This window comes from Scophthalmus maximus, chromosome 4, assembly GCF_022379125.1.
Source record: "Scophthalmus maximus strain ysfricsl-2021 chromosome 4, ASM2237912v1, whole genome shotgun sequence".
In the NCBI taxonomy this organism is placed as follows: Eukaryota; Metazoa; Chordata; class Actinopteri; order Pleuronectiformes; family Scophthalmidae; genus Scophthalmus; species Scophthalmus maximus.
The window spans coordinates 5,472,501-5,494,638 of NC_061518.1; the positions used below are offsets into that span (position 1 = coordinate 5,472,501).

Consider the following 22,138-nt stretch of genomic DNA (forward strand, 5'->3'; position numbering starts at 1 on the left):
CTCTCTCTGTCTCTCTCTGTCTCTCTCTCACAAACAAACAAACTATAAATCCCTCACGGCGTTCTCGTGTATGAAGAGCTTAACACTCAGCTCATTAAAAACCACGCAGCCAAACAGAAAGGCAGCAGGGCACATACGCATGTTCACTAATTAATCTGCAGCCTCCGGCCGAATGTTCAGCTCTTTAATCTTTCGCATAACTGAACTTCCTTCCGACTTTTGTTTTTTTCGCAGATTCTCGGCTGCGTTCGCTTCTGTGCGCATCACACGTCGCGATGTGGTGTAGAGCTGCAACAGTTAATCGAATAGTAATCGATTACTAAATTAATCGCCAGCTATTCTGACAATCGATTCATTGGTTCAGGTAGTTTTTATGACAAAAAAGTTATAATTCTCCGATTTCAGCTTCTTAAATGTGAATATTTTTATGGTTTCTTTGCTCCTCTATGACAGTAAACTGAATATCTTTGGTGTGTGGACAAAACAAAACATCATCTTGGGGGTTTTGGGAAACACGATCGACATTTTATGACATTTTATGGACCAAATGGCGAATCAATTAATCGATAAAATGGTCGGCAGATTAATCGGTTATGAAAATAATCGTTAGTTGCAGCCCTAATATGATGTTGACAATATGTGATGATTGAGTAGAATTGAGACTGAAATAGCAAAGTGATCATCACAGTGATCTATTTTTACTATTATCAGTCATCTATTTGATTCATTGTTAAAAAACAACAACAACAGCATGTGTTGTTGTTGTGTGTTCACAGACCAGGTCTGATATGGAGAACTGATTGAGTAAAATGATGATCCCTCACATTTCCATTAGCGGCCCAAAGGCTCACAGAGCTTCAGCAGAAGACAAAGCGGTCGGTTGCATTTTGAACGAACGGCCGTTGGAAAATGACAGAGATCAGATTGTGGCCTGAAGCCGGATTCCTGCTGCGACCTGCCACCGAGCTGCAGGGAGAGGCGCTTTGTTCTTTGGCCTCGGTTGGCGAAAAAAACCGTCGGAGAAAAACAAATTGAGCTGCGGTAAATGTTAACGGCAAAGCCTTAAGGTGGATTTGGATGTCTCTGTGTGTGAATTTATATATATATTTATATATAATTTCCGGAAAACGTCCGAGTGAGAGTACAGCCGGAAAATCTCCGCAGGATTCACGAGCGCTCGCCCGCCCGTCGTCGGAACGTTGCCGGAAATGTTCCTGCTGTCGCGAACGCGTCTGGCTCGGACAATCTCCCGCCGCGTTCTTCCTACGTGCACAGCAAACTGCGGAAATCGGAAATTTTTCCGTTCCAGTTCAGGCCTGAAAGCAGCTTTGGTGTTGTGCAGGAGACGCTTTGCGGCGAAAAGGCAGGAATGCAAAAACAATGTGTTTACATCGCTTCAGAAACAACGGTCTGTCTTAGCAGACGATTCATCCACAAAAGAAAAATATCAGGCATAATATTCGAAAAAGACGCAATATGAGAACTTGAAGTAACTTTGGGTCGTTTGTTTATCCACTCACCAGTCCGTCGCACGTACTTATGGCCGCGTTCCCTTTCACAGTGGCCCCGTCCCACACTTCGCCTAAGAAATAGCACTGGGAGGATCCGGGGGCGCGGATCCGGGCCCCCTCCAGGCCACCGTACCTCCTCTCGGTCAGGAAGCCCGGAGCCAGCAGGTGCGGGTTGAGGGTGAGGTTAAAGTTCAAACTGTGGCCGCCGTGCCGCAACTGGTAGAAGACCCGATCGGGGTCCGCCGGTGCCCCCGAGGCGTCCCGGCGCTGCACTCGGCGAGCGTGGTGCGACAGGAAGTTGGACAGGAAGCGACCCCCGGCATCCACTCTGGTGGGGCGGACCACTTCGTAGTGCGGCGGGTTCGGCAGAAATGTCTCTGTCAGGGCCGGGGTGGGAAGAGGGGATGCGAGGGAAGTCAGAGAGGTTAGTCAACCGCGGCAATTATGTCATGAAGTGGCTGAAAAGCTGTGAACAAAACTGTGGCGGCTCCAAACAAACGCAGATGGCCGTCGAATCTGTCATCATTATGTTTGAACGCGGCTGCGGAGGGACACGTCTTCCAACGTGGCAATCGTTTACTATGAGCAGCAGGTACTTTGATGAAGTCGGCGTCTTCTGACAGCAACAATGTCTGTAATTAATTTCCTGCGAGCTGCAGAAGCTGAACCAGCAGCGCGAGAGGCGGCGTGAGAAAGACGAGAACAAGGGCAAAGCCAAGGAGCCTGAGGAAGGAAGGGATTATTACACCAAGACCGACAGTTTGTCCCACGAGCAGAAAGTAAAGTTGCCTCAGATTGCATGACTATATAATTGGGTTCATCATGCAGAATAATCAATGGACCCTCTCCTGCCAGGTTAAAAAAAAAATCTGTTTTCACAGAACAATGCCAAGTGTTTTTTATTTTCCATAATCCATTTTTGCCATCGACCCCCGTATGTTTCTGTTCCAGTATGTTTTGTTTTGTTTTATCTGTTCCATCTCGACCAGGACTCCCTGGCATAAGAGATATTGTATGTCAATGGGACCTTCTTGGTTGGATAAAGGATAAATATTTTTTTTAAAATGTGTACACTTTAAAAAGGAGTCCACCAAGGAATGAGGCGTGAAACTTGACTTTCAAGTATTTTAGATGCTCAAGCATTTTGGAGCTGTATCCACACAAATCTCAGAGCTGCAACACATTTGTAAATGCATCACGTCTCTGCATGAACAGTTTTACTTACAGTTACATTATTTATGAACCATGTTTAGCAAGTGAACAAAAGTCGGTGTCTGCAGCAACTTTGCCTTTTGACTCTGCAGTGATGCGAAAACAGTTCTGCCTTTGATCTACGTGAACATGTTTTCAACATTCATAATGGAAGAGCGACTTATTTCACTTCAAGCTTATGCTTTTGTTTATTGTAAATAATGATTTAATTATTAAGTTGTAGGATTTAATAAGGTTAAACTTCTTCCTACCCCTTTTCGCACATGTAAATCAAAGGAAAAAAAATGTTATATGTTTTCAGCAACTGCTGTTGTTGTTGAATTTTGCATGTTCGAAATAAATAAATAAAATAAAATAAAAAATGTTTATAAAAATGAAAATGTGGCCTTTTTAAAGATAAAGTAACAAACGTATTTGACCAGATTTTACTAAAGAGAGTAACAAATGATGAGGGAAGAGGGAAAGAGATCATCTAATATCTAGACCAACAAAAAAATCAAAACACATTTGTGATATTGTATTAAGTATTTGCGGTATCGACAAACCATGCATTCGTCCTGCACGGCTCGGTTGCATCATAATTCCCAGACACTCAGCCTCGGCATGAAGACAATCTGCAAGGGATCTACGCAAAAGGCCGAGCTCCTAAAACCTTCACAACACCGCCAGTCGCTTCGTCTCATGCAAGAGAAAACTGAGCGGAACGCAAACGACGAATTCGCACGTCCTTGTCAGCGCGGCCTCTCCGGAATTTATAGCCGCACACGTATTCTCCTCGAGAACACCACAGAGCAGGACGCTGAGAGACGTGTGTCTGGCGGGCGGCTGTTGGGAATGTCTCCTTGAGCGAAGGGCAAGAAGAAGAAGAAGAAAAAAGAGACACGTGTAACGGTATTTAACCTTCAAGGTGTTTCAGCTACAGTACAGACTAACGCATGAAGTGCCCCGGCCAAGGGAAAAATCAGGTGGAAGGACGCATAGAGATGAAGGGAAAAAAAAAACTGAATAGATCAGATAGTAGATCATGGGTCTGAATATCTTTCTGTTTTATCCACTTCTACCTCCAACAAAACGCCCGAATATTCCTGGAGTGGTTTGGATTTAGTGCAAACAACTGCGGGTGGCATCCTCCAATCAGCACGAGTGTTTTTTAATCACGTGTGCTTTGGTGAAGACGTGGATCCAGATGGAGGTTTATTCCTTCTTCATGTTTAAAAACCATCACAGGGCCTCGGCAGATGTACGAGCCCTCTGGTCGACTTCCAAGTTCCTCGTGTGATGATGATGATGATGATGATGATGATTCATTTTTTCGCGGAGGAGATAACGCGGAACACATGAGGGGCTTTTTTCTCCCAATCCCCTTTGGCATCCCAATTAACAGAACACAAGACAGAGTATTTTTATTTTTTTTTTTTAATTCAAGAGACTTTGTAGTGGCGACTTTTCATTAAACCGCTGAACCCCTGGAGGTGCTTGGAGCAAATTATTTACCATGATGGAAAAAAAAAAGAAGGGGGTGTGCAATTTAATTAAAAAGTATCCAAGGCGATCAGAAACCATCACGCTTGCAAAAAATACAACATGAAAAAGACTGTGGGAAAACTAAAAACACCTGTAACTGCAGGGGTATCTGGGCACAGGAGGAGGTGGCTCTGGATGTGGGGACCGGGGGGGGGGTCTCTATGTGGCTGCCAGGGAGGGAGGGTGTCAGAAAAACAAGTGGCTGAGGGACATCGAGAGGATGCATGTTTAAAAAAATAAAAACGGAACAACTTGTGAGATTCCAGTGCCAGCGTGGTTCCTCCTCGGGGGCACTTGCTTGTCGTCTGCGGTGCCTGACAGCACTTTTGTTTTTCCCCTCTGAAGAACACACAGCTGATTTGTGGAGGGCGAGACGGAGCAGTGAGTTGTCGCCTTTCTGTCAGACAGCAAACCAACACCATCTGCAAACTCCAGAGCAGAAACCGAGAGCACAGGCACCCGTTTTTTAAAAAAAAAAAAAACTTTTATTGTAATTTAATGGCCTTGTTCGATACCGTCAGTGTCCATCGATGATAACTGCCCTTCTGGGGCACGAACAAAGTTCTAGTGGAGTCGACTCCCCGATTTCAAACATCCTAACCACGTAACTGTGGAGGGGGGATGAGCGAGGGGATGAAAGTGCTGGCAGTGGAGACGGGCGCGGTGCATCCCTACAAGACAAGAGCGGAATACATCGCTGACGCCACGACGTCCCAACAGGCCACGGTGGCCAAGGCGATTTGCAAAAGCAAAAGAAATATGGACACCAGCCGCCACCCACTGCGAGAATAGCGATGCATCCTGTAGATTTTTGTTTTCCCCCCCACAGTGATTCCTGCATCCTGCCCTCCCACTGGCGAGCTCAGAGGTCAGAGGTCAGCCGCACAGCTGCAATGAGATCCTTGGTCTGTGATGCCAGAGAGGGCGGATGGCGGACTGGACCTCTGGTGACTCATCCGATGGAAGGTTTCTGCCACACCGAGCTCACTCTCTGCACAAGACTTGTAAGCACAGTTTCACAGCTGCTCTGCTTTAGATCCCGTGCGAAGCCAATGTGCAAGAACCACGAGGACGTGGTGAACCCATCCAACCAATCTTTTCTAATCTAACGTGTCTTTGTCTGTGTGCGGGCTCACTGACCTGGTGCCTGGGTCCATCCCCACGTCCCGCAGTTGTCCAGGACCGTCAGCAGCGCGACGAGGACGCGAAGGGGGGACGCTCCTCGTCCGGACGCGGGACGTCCTCGCTCCGACCGGGGCATGTTTTTGTGTTGTGTTTTTTGTTGGTTCCTGTCAGGACGCTGGCCTGTAGTTCAGAAGCATCTAACAATGCCTCTCCCCTCCCCAAAAAACAAACAAAACACCGCGTCGATTGGCAAACTCAGATGACTTCCATCTGGGCCGGGTTGCACTTCTTCTCCCCTTCTGTGACAGTCCCAACGAACTCCTCCACTCTGGGCCCGGACATCGTGCGCGCCTCCGCGGGGCGTCTTCGTTGCGACCTCTCTGAGGGGCTTCTTCTACACTCTTTCTTTCTTTTGGGGGGGGGGGTTGTGCGTCGGTGTCACGGTTTGCTCGCGGTTTGCAGGCGGCCCCCTCCGTCCTCCATCTGTCTCCCCCCGACAGCCAGTGTGACAGCCTTTAAAAAGTTTTCCCCTTGCAAAACTTTTCGCAGAGCCACCCCCACCGATGGGAGGACTCAAGACAATGGACCATCTTTCGGGAGGAGGAGGAGGAGGAGGAGGAGGAGGGCTAGGGCTGCTGCTGCTGCTGCTGCCGCCGCCGCCGCCGGCTTAAAGGGGAATGCTCCTCCGCGCTGGATAACGGATCCGGTCCAGTTGGCGGCTGCGCCCTCGTCTGGGGTCGTCCGGGTTCTCGGCGGGTCAGACGAGGACCGGAGTCTGCAGCAGATCACTGTTTCCGTCATCCAGGAAAGGTTTTTTTCAGTCCAGCCCCCCCCCTTGTGCTTAAAGTGTAAACAGACAGAAGTTTTACCGTGGGACAAAAACTTCCATAAAGTCAATAAAGAAAAACTGTTGAGAGTTCAATGAAACTGCTGGACCCACTTGTAACTGAGGTTATGCAAACACCAAAAAAAGATGGCACAGGTGAAGTTAACTTATTTATGGCTACTGGACAGGTCGTTTTAAGTGTGTTTTCATACTGGAATAAAGTGCACTGGAAAAAAATAACATCTTCATAGTCAATTAAAGCTCTACAACACGAGTTCACTTAATTACATATCTGCCCAAGCTTAGTGCGCCCTCTAGCGGGGGCCTGGAGGCACCAGGGACCTTCAATAGTGTTCGACCGGCTCAGACGCAGACTGATGAAGATGCTTAGATGGATGGAGAGGGGGGAGGGGGGGGATGTCACTGTATTTCACTGCAAAACAGACACGAGGTGCACCAACAGAAGCAACCGTGAGCAGATGGAAATGATGCCTTGGTCTTCACCTGTAAACACACTTACGTGTTTTATTTATTTAATGTCAACTTGTATTGGTTTGATTCCATTCCAGCTTAATTCAATATTTCATCCTATCACCACTCATTCTCTTTTTTTAGTGCTCAAATTTTTTCTATAACCCCTCCAACTTTCAATTCCTGTACAGAACCCTTGGATCATCCAATAAAGGTCTCCTCCCTATCCTATGCAATACCTTTTTATTGTTTGTTTTTGTCATATATGATTGAGTCTACGCCTGCCGTATGACGTGTGCTATATAATAAGCTTGACTTGACTTTTATCTGAATTATCTCGATGGAAAAAAAGTGTGTTTTCCAAATGCATCCAGTCGTGGCGCGTTTTTACGCACAGCAGTGTGCGCGCGTAAAAACGGGCCATAATGAGCTGAGATGCTGGGAATTCACGGAGATCAAACCGTAAAGCAGCTGTGCAACTGTGTTTGTTGTTGTATTCGTGAAGCTTTAATCTCCGTTCTCTGTGACTCTCTCCTCTCTGCCGCATCTCGTCGGACCAATCGTGGCTCGGCGCAGGGAACCACAGAGGTGTATAAAAGCAGACTCCGGGTCAGGTGCCATTCACAGCGGCGTGATGAGGATGACAATACACTGACTGAGCTCAGACACCTTTTCTTTCCCCACATGGGGTGTTTGTGTTGTGTTTTGTTCCCAGCCTGTGTGCGCAGTAGACCGTCTGGTGTGAGCGCAGGTCCCCCGGTCTTTCACGATGGATGAAATATTGAACTACAGCGCAGCACTGAACCTGAACCTGAGCTCTCCCGGCGAGGGGACGTTTAGTTTCGAGGACATCGACGTGAGCGCGGACGGCAGCCCCATCCTCAGGATACTCATCTCCGTGGTGTACTCGGTGGTGTGCGCCATGGGCTTGGTGGGCAACCTGCTCGTCTTTTTCCTCATGCGCCTGCGGCAGGGTCGCAAGAGGTCCACCATCAACGTGTTCATCATCAACCTGGCCGTGACCGACTTCCAGTTCGTGCTGACTCTGCCCTTCTGGGCCGTGGACACGGCGCTGGACTTCAGCTGGCCGTTCGGAGACGCCATGTGCAGGATCGTCCTCTCCATCACCGTGATGAACATGTACGCCAGCGTGTTCTTCCTCACCGCCATGAGCGTGACGCGCTACTGGTCGGTGGCCTCCGCGCTGAAGAAGAAGACCTACCGGAGGTCGCGGTGCGTGCGCTGGGTGTGCGCGGTGCTGTGGGTGGCCGCGACCGTGGCCACCGCGCCGACGGCGATCTTCTCCGCGGTGACGGTGGTCGCCGGAGAGAAACTCTGCCTCCTCAGGTTCCCCGAAGGACACGACTGGCTCGCCCTGTACCACATCCAGAAGATACTGATAGCCTTCATCATCCCCATGCTCATCGTCTGCGTGAACTACCTGATGCTCCTGCGCTTCGTGAGGCAGCGGAGCATGGGCAGCAGCAACCCCAAGCGGAGGTCCAGGGTCACCAAGTCAGTCGCCATCGTGGTGCTGTCCTTCTTCTGCTGCTGGATGCCCAATCACGCCATCACCTTCTGGGGCGTGCTGGTCAAGTTCAACGCGGTCAACTGGGACAAGGCGTACTACGCGGTGCACACGTACGTGTTCCCGGTCACCGTTTGCCTGGCGCACGCGAACAGCTGCTTGAACCCGGTGCTCTACTGCCTGATGAGGCCGGAGATCAGGAAGATGCTCAGCGGCTTGTTCTGGAGACTCTCCACTCCGTCCTCGCACCGGGGCTGCGCGACGCGCTCTTTTACGCAGGGGGAGACGCAGGGGGTCGTGCCTCTCCAGATCATGGACAACGGGGAGTACACGCTGTCCATCATAGACCGAAAAGGAGTGACCAGCTCCAAGATGATCCCGCACACCAGATGAACTCGCTCTGATTTAAAACAGGATGGAATCTGCTCCACTTTCTTTCTTTTTTTGGGCTCTGGTTGTCCTGATTATTCATGCACTGATTTCACTTCATGTCCCAGTCTGAACATTTTGAAGGACACATGGCACAGATGCATGACAAACCACTATCTGCACATTGTGGCACTTCTTGAATTCCTAAAACTGTGACATGTTGATTCTGTTGATGGATCGAACCAACGTGTTCACTCTGTCTCCCTCAAAACGCAGCTGCACCAGCTCGGAAATTTTTGCCCCTTATGATATGTTTGCTTTAACTTCACAGCGTGGAGCGACAAGAAAAGGAAGGAACAGAGGGACTGGGACATATATATTGGGGGCATCAGGGACAAAGGTCCCAGGACTGTGGCATCTCGAAAAGGGACGAATGATGGATGTGGGGATTTAAAATAAATGTACAAGGTTGTAATGTTTTCTATTCCTGTTGCTAAAGCATCTCTGTAAATAAAGCACATTTTCCATCAGGTCGTAAGTGTATTTTTTGGGGGGTTTTGGTTTCAACACTGTGGATCTCAAATACATTAACGTTACAGAGCATTCGTTAATTCCGAGGCACTGTTAATTCACCCAGAAGGTGAAATTAAAATACTCTGTATTGTGAACAGTAAAAAAAAAAAAGGAATTCCCAATAATCAGCTAATATTCCAAGTACAACAAAAAGTTTTTTTTCATGCAGTGTTGAAACTCAGACATTAACCGTCTGTTAATGTTGCATTGATATCTGGATGGCCTGTCTCAGGTGGGGAGATGTTGACAGTAGCTGCAGAGGTTCCTGCTGCTGTCACACTGACCTGCACCACTATATTCATCCTTGGGATGAGTGAGGAGACTAAAAGCAGGAGAGGCTCAGGGTGGACGGAGTCTCCGGTCCTGTCTGCAGGAGGATGAGGAGGGACTGCTACCTGGTTTCGGTGCTGATGAGCGTCTCTCCCTTGACCCTCCCTCAGTCTCCTTGAGCCCAGAGAGGCCTCTTTGGTATGTCGTCTGTCCACGATGCTGCAGGGAGACGGTGCACACACACTGTTCAAAACCACACACTTTCTCCTAAAGGGTCAAGTGGAAGTCTGCAAGAAAACGGAGTTTTCTTTTCTTTTTATGCTTCTTCCCTGTATTTTTTAATGTTACTTTTATTTCTGTAGAGCACATTGAACGACCTCGGTTTGATAATGCACCGACACATTTGCTCTGTCCCCCCTCAGTATCAGGTGTAGCATCTGTGAGCTTCCATTAAAAAAAACTAAAAATCAAATTCAGAATCAGAAATACTTTATTGATCCATGGGGTAAATTGGGCGCACCGAGGGGACGGAGCTATTAGTAAAAGTATTTTCCTCCTCATAATTACCCAAAGTGCAGTTTATCAGAAAGTGATGCTGAAAACAGAACATACCTCTGAATCCCTGTAGATGCTCTCATCTTCATCGCATGTCGTCTGACCCTCGCTTCGCTTTTGCCTCATTTTTTTTTTGCAGTTGAATATCCTGTGGTATTGATTTAAATAGACATTTACAGACATATATGTTTAAATGTTTTATTTGTTGGCGTATTACATCTCTTCACACCTCATCGAAAGCAGAAAAAAAAAACTGACATTCATTTGTAACACTGGGGTGCTGCTGACTTAATGTTAATACTGTGCATTCACACGAATCATGTTCATGGCATCCGATAATCATCAATAAAATACTGACAACTACTGCGAGGGTATAAAAAAAGCTACTTGACTATTTACAAAATTCAAGTTAATTTTGTACAATGTAAAAAGTGCATCAAATGTTTTAAAGACCATCCTGCTCGTTTTTTTTCCAGGATGAAAATATTAAAAAGAAAAAGGAATGAAAGTTACGTATTTGTAAGATCCGTGTCTGCAGCAAAAAGATCAAGAAAGTATGATCAACGTCAAACATCGCAAAATCCTCCTTGTACTCGGGTGACTTATAGTTCAGTTTGGTTTCTATATAAATTATAATGCAAGTCAACTGAACATGTTGCAGATAAAAATCTTTTAAACATCCAATTCAATATACAGTATAGTAACTTTACATTTGCGGTAGCTTTTTCGGGCGGCAAGTCACCCTTGAGGTTTTTTATGTCTTTCAAAATTTACCATAAGAGTTAAATAAATACAAATAAAGAGGAGACAAAAGAGTGATTGGGCAACGTGTGGCCGGAAATTCTTGGAACAAATCAAAGTTCTCTCGACTCTTTTTTTTCAAACGGCCGGAAAAAAACAAACAGCAGAGCTCCAGCCCAAAGCCAAGAAAACAAGAGCTCCGATGTCTCTGAATGGACGACACCGAGGGCAGCGGGTTACGCAGGCGGAGGCGGCCCGGATGTCGTTACAGTGCAGGAATGCTAAGTGAGTGTGACAGTGCTGACTCTTGGGGGGGTCAGGGGACTTTGGAGTGGAGTGGGACAGATCCAGTGCACTGATAAAGCCTTGCTTCAGCGATCATGCGGAGCTGTCGTTGCAGTGCCACCGTCGGTGTTGGGGAGCCGGAGGGGGAAGGTGGGTTGGTCCCTGAGTGTTGGGTCCCCTGTGGTAAAGGTGTCTGCTGGGGGCCCTCAGCCTGCGTTACCGCTCCTCCGCCACTTTACCGTTGGCCCCCCGCTCGTCCTCGTCTCTCCGCTTCTGCCTCCGGAAGAAGCCGAGCTGAGAGGGAAGAGCAGTCCAACACAAGAAGTTAGACGAGAACTTCCGCTTAACACAGATGGAACTGTTTCCTCTAATTAAGAAAGTCTGCAGCCATGCTAACGACTCGGTCAGGACCTCACAGAGCGGGGTTATCATGTTATCATGCTAACATGCTAAAGGTCACCGTGCTAACAAGCTAAAATACATTATGCCAACATGCTGAAGGATACCGTACTAACATGCTAAAGGTACCATGCTAGCACGCTAAAATACATTGTGCCAACATGCTAAAGGACATCGTGCCTAAATGCTAATATGCAGATGTTACTATACTACAATCCCATTTTACTTTAAAATGTTAGCATGCAATCAGTTCTGAGTTATCATTCAATTTATTTATATGGAAATTTTATTAACTATTTTCATAATCAACTTATTGTTCTGGGCAGTTTTACTTTGAAAAACTGCCCAGAACTCAGTGACTGTAGCCTCCGTTCTGCTTCCACATGTGAATATTTTCTGGCTTTCTTTTTTTGGGGGGGGCGGGGGAAACTGGAATGTTAATCATTAATGTGAAAAAATATTTGCTACCTAAATTTTTTTTGGTTTATGATCTTTATTGACCTGGAGTTAGATCGTGTGTTTCTGTCAGTGGTTCCTGTGTTGACAATGATTGTTACGCTGCCTTTCAAAAAAAATCTGGGATGTTTAACGTCCCGATGATATTATACACACATTTTCTAGCAGTTTTAGAATATTTATTAAAATATTTAATTTAAACAAGAGATGAACAATAAATAATAGAATCCCTTTTTTTCAGACTTGGACTGTTTGCAGACAGATGTTGCTTCACTCGCTACCAGAGGGAGGCAGTGTGACCTCACACTCAAGTTCAGCTGTGACCATAGATGAGGTTCAAACCTGATGGATATTTATTGGCCACTTTTTTTCCTGTAAGTGCTGCCTCAGCGCTTTAATTTAATAAAAAACATTGAGTTTTTTTCCCCAAAAACTTTTCAAAAGTCACTTTCTTTTGCACAACTTATTAAATATGTGCGCTGCCGAGATATTATGTGAAATTATTAATAGGGATTGAAAAGACCAGTGAGTCGTTATACAATACATCTACTAATAACTAACTATTACTGACTTACCTTCCATAGAGCGAGACTGAGCAGAGCCAACAGTAGCAGCCCTCCCAGCGTGCTACCAATGATAATCCAGGTAGGGATCCTGTAATCTCCTTCTTTTCTGATCTCCAAGATTATCTGTGAGATGAAAAGATCCAATTTCATTTTCACAGACAAACTGAACTCAAGAGTCAGTCATTATATAATGTTATGAATATATTTGTTCATCCTTTTCTTTCTTAAAGGATGACTCATTAACTGCAGCACAGATCAGAGTCAGATTCATCACAAAACCCGTTTCCCCTTTCCACTCCAATAATACACGTAAGAACTTGTTTTAATCTAAAAATAAATCAGTAGTTATTTGCTCACACAAGCGTAGTAAAAAGATTCTGAATGAGTGTTTGCACTGGCCAATAGATGGCAGCAAAGATTAGTGTTCACGACCAGACTTTTAACATGTTGTGCCGCTGGTCCTTTCGGTCCCTGAGCACCACACAGCACGTGAGCTCCAACACCGACCCTCACGGTCTGATTCTACACTGCCTCAGTTATGACTGAGAGCCTTGATCAGCTGTGGCAGAACCCATCCATGTTTTTTTAAGAAGATGGGCCTTCAGGGTTGGATACATTGTTCCATTGCATATATTTAACAGCTTTACTTTTAGTCGATTCAAATACATTTTAAAGAATCATCTCCTTGAGCACAAAGCGCTGCAGTCACACATGGATAGGATAAAAAAAAATCCCAGATTATGATGCTTTTTATGAACTCATGTTGCGAGTCAGGTCAAACCCAGGGCGGCAGACTGATGTTTACAGCATCCGTCGTCGTTGTTGACTCACATGTCTGACAGGCCTCTCTTCGTGTAGAAACATGGGGCTGGAGGAGGGAAGCTCCACAGATGCACTGGATACCAGTTCCAGGATTTTAAACTTCAGCTGGGGAGGAAATCCAAACAAAGCTGTCAGCCTTCACAAACACATGACAACAGCTGAGCGACGACAAGGCTGTCATCGCTACAGAATCGAGGCAGGATAAAAGGAAGATGAATGCTGGCACTTGCATGAATATGTGTGTTGACATAAAGCTGGGGATATCATAATCATTACACGTTTAGATTTTTTTAATATACTCACTGCATGTAAGGTGTCTATTCGAAGTGCCCCTGCGATTCTAACTGAAACTTCTCTGTGGGAGGCCACGTTGACAGAGCACTGGATGGGCAGAGTTAGGGTGTTGGATCGGTTCTGTGTGTGGAAACAAGACACAAGCATTATTAAAAAACACAAAGTTTGACATGATTTTTTGTGCAAAGAATATTTAGTAGTTTGTATTTTACCAAGCGGGAGAAGCGTGAAAGGTCCTCAGGTGACGCCCTGCTCTGTGCCACATGCTGAGGTGGTAAACAGTGTGAACCATCTCTCTGTGTGTGACATGGAAGTAAAATAAATATCTGTCAGTGTGCAACACACTCATGTCTGCAGAGGAAGAGTGAAATGATATTCTGATGAGTTGAGGTGTATTAAAGGAAAAATGAAACGTCTTGTGAAATATGAGAAGAAGGTACAGAGCTGAAGTCTAGCTTAGCATAAGGCAGGGGGAAATAAACTGACTTTGTCAAAACTATTTTAAAACAACACTTGGTCAAAACCTTGTATATGCCTGGAGTTTGCATGGGAAATGTGAGAAATTGAGGATAACTGTCACTATAAACAACTATTTCCAATGGAAAGAAGCTAAAAACCTGCTTGAAAAGTCGCTGAATGTCACTAGATGATTCGCTGTCAATCAATGACATGATTGCATTGTATTTGCATATACCTCGTGTCAGTTGGTTTGCTTCTCTCCTCTCTGCTCACCTTATCTTAATATACAGCCACCATCCCAGTAATCTGTTCTCATTATCCCTCCCATCCTGCCAGGTCCCTCTTCCAACTACTGCCCTCTGGAAAGAGAGTTCAAAGCCTCACAGGTAAAACATCTTGCTTTTGCAATAGCACGTACCCTGCTACTATTAGGCTCCTCAATGCTCAGGCATCTAACAGGTAAAATAGTTAATCAGTACTATAGTATACAGACTGCTCAAGACACTATGGGAAGTTCCATAGCACACGGTTTGAACTGGTCTGAATGATTGTCTATGTGATTGTCTTTTATGTACTTTTATATATGTCTTTTATGTACTGTATGTTCCTGTTTGTGTACTGCCTTTGTAACCTGATTGGCACTAAGACAAATTCCAATCAATTTATTTTGACATGGCAATAAAGTATTGAATTGAATTGAATTTAGATGTTTTTCTTCTGTTTCTATTTTCAAACAGGAGAACAGGTATGCACTAGAGACTGAAATACTAATAAACAGGCCCCCTCTTCAACGTCTGGGGGGGAAGTTTATGAAAGGGTCTAATCTCTCTTCTGAGGAAAGAAGCTAAAGTTGATTCAAAAAGTTGCTAGATGTGTTGCTAGGTGCCCCAAAAAACAATAAACATTGACGTAAAAAAAACTTGAAACAGCAGCTTTAAATGGGGGAACTCTACACTAACACCACACTATTTATATGACTGTTACTGAACAACTGTGACCGCATGAGACAACTGCTAGATAATGGAAGATGAACTGACTGAACCCCCCTCTCCCTCTCCTGAATGACAATCGTCCAGTCACAGTTTAGTAACTTTCACTGGGCATTGCGGTGATCTCTGGTTTTTCCACATGTTGAAACAATGTGAGGGGTGAGGCAGTAAAAGTAAAACTCCATCTCTGTGTAGAAGCAAACATAGAGAGCTTTGTTGGATGTGGGTAAGTTTACACTTAACTTAGTCCAGCAACTTTCAAGAAGAGGATTGTGTTATTCATCTTCCAAATGGGAAGATGTTCTCCCTGAAACGACCATTGAGGCTCAAAACTGACCTGGTCAATATGAAATTCAGATATCTGCAGGAGCTGGTTCCCGTTCTTCGTCATTTCTGGGATCTCAATGTTCAGCTGTAGATCCTTAACCGGGAAGTAGCCAAGGTTCTGGATCTGAGAGACGACAAGAGGGTAAACCGTGTGAATTTATTTCCTGTACCGTGATTAAAAGTAGACGGTGACACCGCTTTTGGCTCTCACCTGGAAAGTGAAATTGACAGGAGGACCAATAACTCCTGGCTCCTCCAGTGACAGCTCCGATTTGATGTCATATCGCGTCGGATTTGAATCCCTTTTGAGTAAATGAATAAACATGAACAAGTGATATGTGAGTATCGTATCTTCCATTTATCTGGGCTTTGAGGCTGATAACAAAGATCCAATTCCAGCTACAATATCTGCAATTTATTCTCCCACATTCACATTATTCAATTTTTCCAGAAGACATATACTGAGATAATTGACAAACCTTGTAAAGAGAAGATCTGCTTCGTATTTCAGGGAGTAATAGATATCATTGAAATTATCCGCTGTGCTCATTTCCTCGCCTTCACTGTTGAGAATGGAGATAAAAAAATATTCAAACAATGTGAAATATTTATCAGCTCTTAACTTATCTTGAGCTTGCCACTTGGAATGTAAAAAGGTTGTTATTTTTTGGGGTGGTATCGGTTAAGGACAGACGTTTCTCTGTGTAAGGAGGAAATGTATTAAAGTGTCAATCATTTCAATATGCAGGGAAGGGGTTTGAATTCATGTTCACACCTGCTGGCCTCCAGGATCACCCTGACGTGCCCCAGGAAGATCGTACGACTGAACTCAAACTCCAGGCGAAAGGAAACCTGCACAGAGAGGAAAATAACATTTAGAGGGAAAAATCACTCATTTATTGCATAATATTTCATCTTTAAAAAAAACTGAGTGTTCCTCAAGTGTTTAACCAGTCTATCATCATTACATTACAGCACAAGTCAAAGGTTCTTTGACTCCGTATGCTGCTGTACACTATATCAGCTCTTAATATATATATACCCTCGCCAGCAGTAAAGGTCCTGCATTATGGATCGAGGAGTAAAGCCTGCAATAACCTGCTGGAAGTCCCAGGCTTTGACCTCAGGCAGCCGGCTGTGCAGTTGCTGCCGCTTTAACGAGAGCCAGGGAATTTCCCCTTAGTCGGGGACATAACCATAAACTGCCAGTGACAGGGCAAAAGCAAGAGAGATAAAAAAGAAAAGAAAAGAAGAAGAGTTAAAAAACAAAGAAGGAGTCCTAAACAAAAACAGAGGGGGACCCTGAAGCCTGGAGCAGACTCAGCAGAAAGCAGCAGAGCAGAGCGACGTTTACAGTCCTCGATGCTGTAATGAAATCCTGGCAGATTCCTTCTGGGCAGAGAAGGATGTATAACAAGGTTTAATGATGTTTCCCTCCTCCATATAGACAACTTCATCTTTGACAGACCACAGACACGGTAAATACTGCACATTCTGTACAACAAAATTATGACATGTTTTCTTTTAATCTTTTCCTATTGGCGGAAAACAAGTCTCCTTCTTCCTTGTTACGAACAGACGCAAGAAGAAAGCTCCGTCTTTATGGTTTTCAAAATAGTTTGATGGAAGAAAGTCAGATGAAAAGCATGTGGTATGTGCTTGAAAGATATTGTAGCACTGGGACGGACGGACAGGAGGCCACAGGGCTTTTATTAAGTCCAACTGGGACAAATAGAACTGTATAGGAGCAGAATAACAAACTCTATACATACAGGCTGGGACGTAGTCACAGAACCCCCGGAAGTCCCAGTGTCTCCCCCCAAAAAACCCTCTCCGAACTCCACTAACCTGGAGGGTGCAAACAACTTGACTTTACATGCACTCACTCGATTGGCTAAGATACGAGAGATGGCTGACTGCCTCCTCTAGCTGAGCGCACAGGGTCGCTTCAATATTACTGTCAGTGACTGGAGGATTTTCATGCGGCAGCATACTGTAGCTGAACATGGAAATTCAGAGTGAGCATGAAGCTCCCCTTTCCTCCTCTGGGCTGATGTCGTCTCTAGCCCACATCACTGGGCCACATTCACCGTCAGTCATCGAACAATTCATTGCCACTGGTAGTGTTCCATGTCTGTCTGTGCATAGTTCGGCAACGAGAAGAAAGAAAAACTCACTTTGCTGCAGCTATAGTAAAGTTTACAGCACATCAAAAGCAAACCGGAAAAGTCCAAACAAGAGTGCTAACTAGCTATTTTTAAAAAAGCATGCCCTCCGCTCCCGACTTTCCTTCAGCTAAACAGTGGTTTACCGACTTTTCAATCAGCCTCGTTTGACTCCGTGCCATATTTAAAAAAATCAGCCTTGTGGCTCTGGATGCTGTTCAGGCCGAATGAGCGGGTATGAATCACTCAGTGAGTTTTAAGAGGGGTGACCAGATTCCTCTTGGTTCAGTAACTGGGAGAGCGCTACAGAAAGATGTGGTGACATTTTCATATCGCCAAGGAGATTGGACTGTTTGTGATAATGACGTGGTCAGGATATTTCGTGAACTCCTTCAAATGACCTTCATTTCTTCATTCCTACGATATTTGTCAGCAGATTTTTCATCAGCATAGAAGGAAAGTAAAAGACTATTGTTCAGACTATCAACGGAAAAGACTGATTATGTGTAATCTGCTCATTTTTTTTTTTTTAATAGCTTTTAACTGCGCAGAGTGATGTACGATCGGTGTCATCCCTATCGACGTGAATTCAAACATCACCCTCTTTTAAAAATAAAATTTGGGGGCCGTTGCGTAAAAGTACATCGGAGAGTGCAGAGTCTCGTAAATTTCTTTGACATTACAAGCCTGTGGAAAGGGGTTGGAAGCAGCAGAGCCGAACGTGAGAATCAGTAACAGATGAGAGAAAACATACATCGCATTGTCTCTCGCTCGGCCTCACCTGGTTCACCGAGGTAAAGCGGGGAGAGAGAGGATTCTTCTCTCTGCGTGCTACATCGTGCTCTTTCCAAATAAGGGATAATCACTTAAACCTTTTACGAAAATACTTTTCAAAACAACAAACATGTCACTTTCTGACAACCAAGTGAGTGATGGCAACAAGACTCTCATTCAGTGTGTTATTGCTTTTATCACAAACTTCAGACTATTTGTTTTTTTTCGGTTACAACAGCATGGTTTTCCTCTCCTCTCTATTACAAACAGATTTAAAAAAATGTACAGTGTGGACTGTGGAGGTTAATTCTCCACCCTGGGAACGCAATAAAATATAAGCTCGCAGCCCTCGTCATCAATGATGTGACCTGTGTAACTTAGCATCTAAAAGGTGACCATAAAAAGTTTATGGTCAAATATCACGTGACGGTGGTCGGGACCCTGACCCAAGACATTAATCACATTCAGAGTTTGGAGCAATATGACTCCAGCGATACATTTCACTTAAAAACCGCAGATTGATCAATATTTTAAATCTCTCTTTAAGTCTCTCTCGGCTTTTTACTACTCTACTGTAAAGAAGCCTTTTTATTCTCAAATTGGAGGGGGGAGGGTGCTGCGCGGTGGTGTAGTGGTTAGTGGTCTCTGTATGTCGCCCCTGTGAGGGGCTGGCGACCTGTCCAGGGTTCACCCCGCCTCTCACCGAATGTCAGCTAGGATTGGCTCCTTTAAAGGTTAAAGTGGAACAGATAATGGATGAATGGATTCGAGGAGACACTGAACTGAATCAAGCTGAAGAAAATAAGATAGTGACACTGAGGGCTCTCTACAAACCTCATGGGGATCACTTGAAATCCTTTAAAATCACTGACGCCTGATGTTTAAGATGGCTTAATTAATGTCTTAATTTATCAATGAATCAGTTATTTATCTATGTGTATATTTCCAAGAAATGCCAAAAAAAATTGTGGTTATTGGAATTGGAACAGAAATGGAAGAGGTGTTAGTTTCTGTGGTTATTTCATTTGACCCCCCCCCCCCCCCCCCCCCCCACACACACACACACAGACAGAGACCGAGAGAGAGGAGATGGAAAATCAGAGTTTCCAAGAAAAAACAACAAAAAAAAATCATTAAACCTTTAAAAAAATGATGAGGAAAGTTTCCTTGAAAATAACTGGAAAATACAGGACTTGTCAAATAAAGCGTTGCCCAAAATGTATGAATAACGTTTTCAAATAAAATCTCTCATGGACTACAGGATGTACTGTTGTAACTTGACATTTAAAGTCCTAAGTCATGTGACTGGTCTACACGAGCGACACAAGGTACAGTTTGTAAAGACAATCTTTTACACATAGAACCATGAATAACACTTAATCAGATAGCACCCAGATAAAAAATAAGGATATTGGTGTGAATCTTTAATGTGTTGTTTTAAGCCACTGAGAGCTTGTTACACTGATATAATCAGAAATGTTAGATAAACGATGTCATTGCAGTTGCTCACGTTGGTTACAGTTAAATTCAGAAGGACGTGTTTTTTTTCCGGCACAGTTGACTTTGATGTCAGACTGGAGAAAGCAGCGATCTCACAAACCAGAAACTAAACTGGGCTCGGCCGGTCGGCCTTGTGGCTTCTTGCATTAACCAGTGTGGTCTGTCACTGTCAACTCAAGCCTGAAGCGTGCGTTCTGTGCCCCTGTGGCCCAATACAGGCCACGTCATTGTTATTTCAGCCCCCTGTCAGAGCAGACGTGTACAGTATCTGCGATTTTTTATTTCGGTCAGAAGTGAAAGCATCTCAACTGGATTTTATCTTATGTGGCAATCGGCATTAAAACTTCAATATGAATGAATTTTTGATGGTTGGAAAGATCAACTTCTACATCTGTTTTCCACTCAGTCAGGTTAAATTGAAAACAATGTCACATATACTATAGGAAAATACTCTATAATCAGAGTAAAACCTTAAACCGTCTAATCTGTCCATTCTGATTAGACTGTTTTCACATCATAACCGAAGCAAAACCTACATAAAATGAAGTAGAATCTTTTCTAAGTTAATTATCTAATGGGGGGCGACTGTGTCTCAGGAGGTAGAGGGGGTCGTCTACTAACCAGAAGACCGACGGTTCATTCTCCAGCTCCTTCGGGCCACATGCCACTACGTCCTTGGGAAGGACACTTGCCCCTAAATTGCCCCTGACGGCTGTGCCCACAGCGTGTGAATGATATGTGGTTGTGGTTTCCTCACCTGAGATTTGGCCCTCATGAACGGAGCACTGACGTTACAGATCCTATCATTCCTCAGCTTGTCCTGCATGTAACACTCGATCTTGATGTCAGACTTGTCCTGGAACAAAACAAACACAGCTCAGTTTTAATTGTTGTTAAATCTAAGACTCTTCCGAGTAGTTTTACACAATCTGAGAAAACCTTGTTCACACTAACAACATTGACAGTTGGTGGTGACGATAATGTACCTTGACTATCAGGCTAGAGAAGCGCAGATTGTGTGAGTAAGTGATGTTGAGTTGAGCGTTGTAGGCGTTCTCTCCTTTGTTCTCCAGTCGGACATCCACCACCATCCTCCTCCTATTCGCCTCCAGCACCCGCAGAGATCCCTCCGTCCCTCGGTCACTGACTTGGCGGCAGAAAGCCCCACGAGACTGTACAGGCTGCGCACAGAAGTGACTGGAGAAAGCAGAAAGAAATCCTGATTAAAAATGGCCGACATTGACTTTTTAAAAAGTGTTAATACGGTGTATCTGTGTCTTCTTGTGAGTCTGCTACGTGTTGCGATGAATATGTGTGTGTACCTACCTTCGAGTCATCAGGTCAGTCATACTCTGCAGCGCAAGTTCCGGTATGCAGCGGTCATCCTCATCACAACCGTTCCAGAAGGGCAGCTAGCCAAAGTGACAAACAAACTTGTGATTGCTTCCTGTCCCTTTTTTAAAATATTTTGATAGTTGTACATATGACGATAAGCTGTCAGGTCGTCTCTCACCTCAGTCCTCACAACAGTAGGCCAGCTGTCATCGAGGACCGCTCCTTGGTCTGGATCTTGCAGTCCCGCTTGTACAGCGAACACAATGGGCCTGGCGTAGTCTGTGGTCTCCTAATATAAAGATTTAAAGATTAGCCCGAGTATTTACTCTATCGTGGAACTTTATCTATGGCACACAAATGATCTTTTAGGTTTTTGCTTCAAACACCATGCAGAAATGCTCAAAAGTTATGATTATAATATTTTTTTTTTTTTAAATGCTCATTGTGTGATGGCTTCTATAAATGTCTGAGACCAGATAATTATGATATTTTAAAGTATGCTGAAATTCAAATATTAGAATTGGACCTTTTTCTATAACTATAACTCTTGGATAAACCATTAATTTACAAAAGAATATTAACAATTAAAAAAACAAAAAACAAAATTACGTTCAATTTCACTCATCACAGGCCTCACCATGACATGGAAGTAGATGTGTTCGCAGGTCTCTTCTCCGGGGAGCAGCGTCAGGTTTTGAGGCTGCAGCTTGTTCGGGTTGTCCAGTACGGCACGAGGATTGAAACGTCTCTCCGCGATGGACACGTTGTATTTGATCCCTGGTGGGTGACGTGACAAGTTAATAAATTACACTTCAATGTGAAACCGTGACAAATCCTATTTTAGTAAAAATGTTTCTCAAATAGATGGGCTTCTGGTCTTACTTAGGTTAGAGTGGAATAATTGACAAATGGCAGCGTGGGAACATATGATGAATGTGTGATCAACATATACAAGAATCCAAACACTCTGGCTTCAGGATTCACGAGCCACATTGATTAAAGAGCTTGTTTTAATGGCATAAGAAAAAAAACGACACCTGTGTATGTGTTGCGTTGAGGTCA

General features: G+C 44.5%; 3 protein-coding genes across 9 annotated transcripts in view; 1 reads left to right on the plus strand and 2 right to left on the minus strand.

Annotated features, from left to right (window-relative positions):
- The window catches only part of LOC118302087 (A disintegrin and metalloproteinase with thrombospondin motifs 7), a 60,658-nt gene extending 54,689 nt beyond the window's left edge, over window positions 1-5,969 (minus strand). For 3 of the 4 annotated variants that reach the window (XM_035627945.2, XM_035627944.2, XM_035627946.2), the window contains exons 1-2: window positions 5,388-5,968; window positions 1,521-1,888 (exon numbers count right to left, since the gene is read on the minus strand). In XM_035627945.2, the coding sequence (XP_035483838.2) occupies window positions 1,521-1,888; window positions 5,388-5,508 (489 nt within the window). In that variant the 5' untranslated portion in view covers window positions 5,509-5,968. Of the gene's footprint in view, window positions 1-1,520; window positions 1,889-5,387 lie in introns of all 4 variants that reach the window. The other variant, XM_047331456.1, reaches the window with a different exon arrangement.
- A 1,333-nt stretch (window positions 5,970-7,302) lies between these two features.
- On the plus strand, window positions 7,303-9,077 carry rxfp3.3a2 (relaxin family peptide receptor 3.3a2). Its single transcript, XM_035629478.2, has one exon. The coding sequence runs from the start codon at window positions 7,439-7,441 to the stop codon at window positions 8,588-8,590; it is 1,152 nt and encodes a 383-aa protein (XP_035485371.1). The 5' UTR covers window positions 7,303-7,438; the 3' UTR covers window positions 8,591-9,077.
- A 1,071-nt stretch (window positions 9,078-10,148) lies between these two features.
- Window positions 10,149-22,138, minus strand: part of itga11a (integrin, alpha 11a) — a 59,893-nt gene continuing 47,903 nt past the window's right edge. For 3 of the 4 annotated variants that reach the window (XM_035627706.2, XM_035627704.2, XM_035627705.2), the window contains 14 exons: window positions 21,714-21,853; window positions 21,255-21,365; window positions 21,068-21,153; window positions 20,728-20,938; window positions 20,499-20,597; window positions 16,078-16,154; window positions 15,782-15,865; window positions 15,514-15,604; window positions 15,313-15,426; window positions 13,740-13,823; window positions 13,537-13,647; window positions 13,243-13,338; window positions 12,421-12,534; window positions 10,149-11,284 (listed from right to left, as the gene is read on the minus strand). In XM_035627706.2, the coding sequence (XP_035483599.2) occupies window positions 11,207-11,284; window positions 12,421-12,534; window positions 13,243-13,338; window positions 13,537-13,647; window positions 13,740-13,823; window positions 15,313-15,426; window positions 15,514-15,604; window positions 15,782-15,865; window positions 16,078-16,154; window positions 20,499-20,597; window positions 20,728-20,938; window positions 21,068-21,153; window positions 21,255-21,365; window positions 21,714-21,853 (1,496 nt within the window). In that variant the 3' untranslated portion in view covers window positions 10,149-11,206. Of the gene's footprint in view, window positions 11,285-12,420; window positions 12,535-13,242; window positions 13,339-13,536; window positions 13,648-13,739; window positions 13,824-14,259; window positions 14,346-15,312; window positions 15,427-15,513; window positions 15,605-15,781; window positions 15,866-16,077; window positions 16,155-20,498; window positions 20,598-20,727; window positions 20,939-21,067; window positions 21,154-21,254; window positions 21,366-21,713; window positions 21,854-22,138 lie in introns of those variants that run through there. The other variant, XR_004790419.2, reaches the window with a different exon arrangement.

What these genes read in the sequence shown, in the direction of transcription:
- rxfp3.3a2 (XM_035629478.2), top strand. Translation starts at nt 7,439, where the DNA reads ATGGATGAAATATTGAACTACAGCGCAGCACTGAACCTGAACCTGAGC.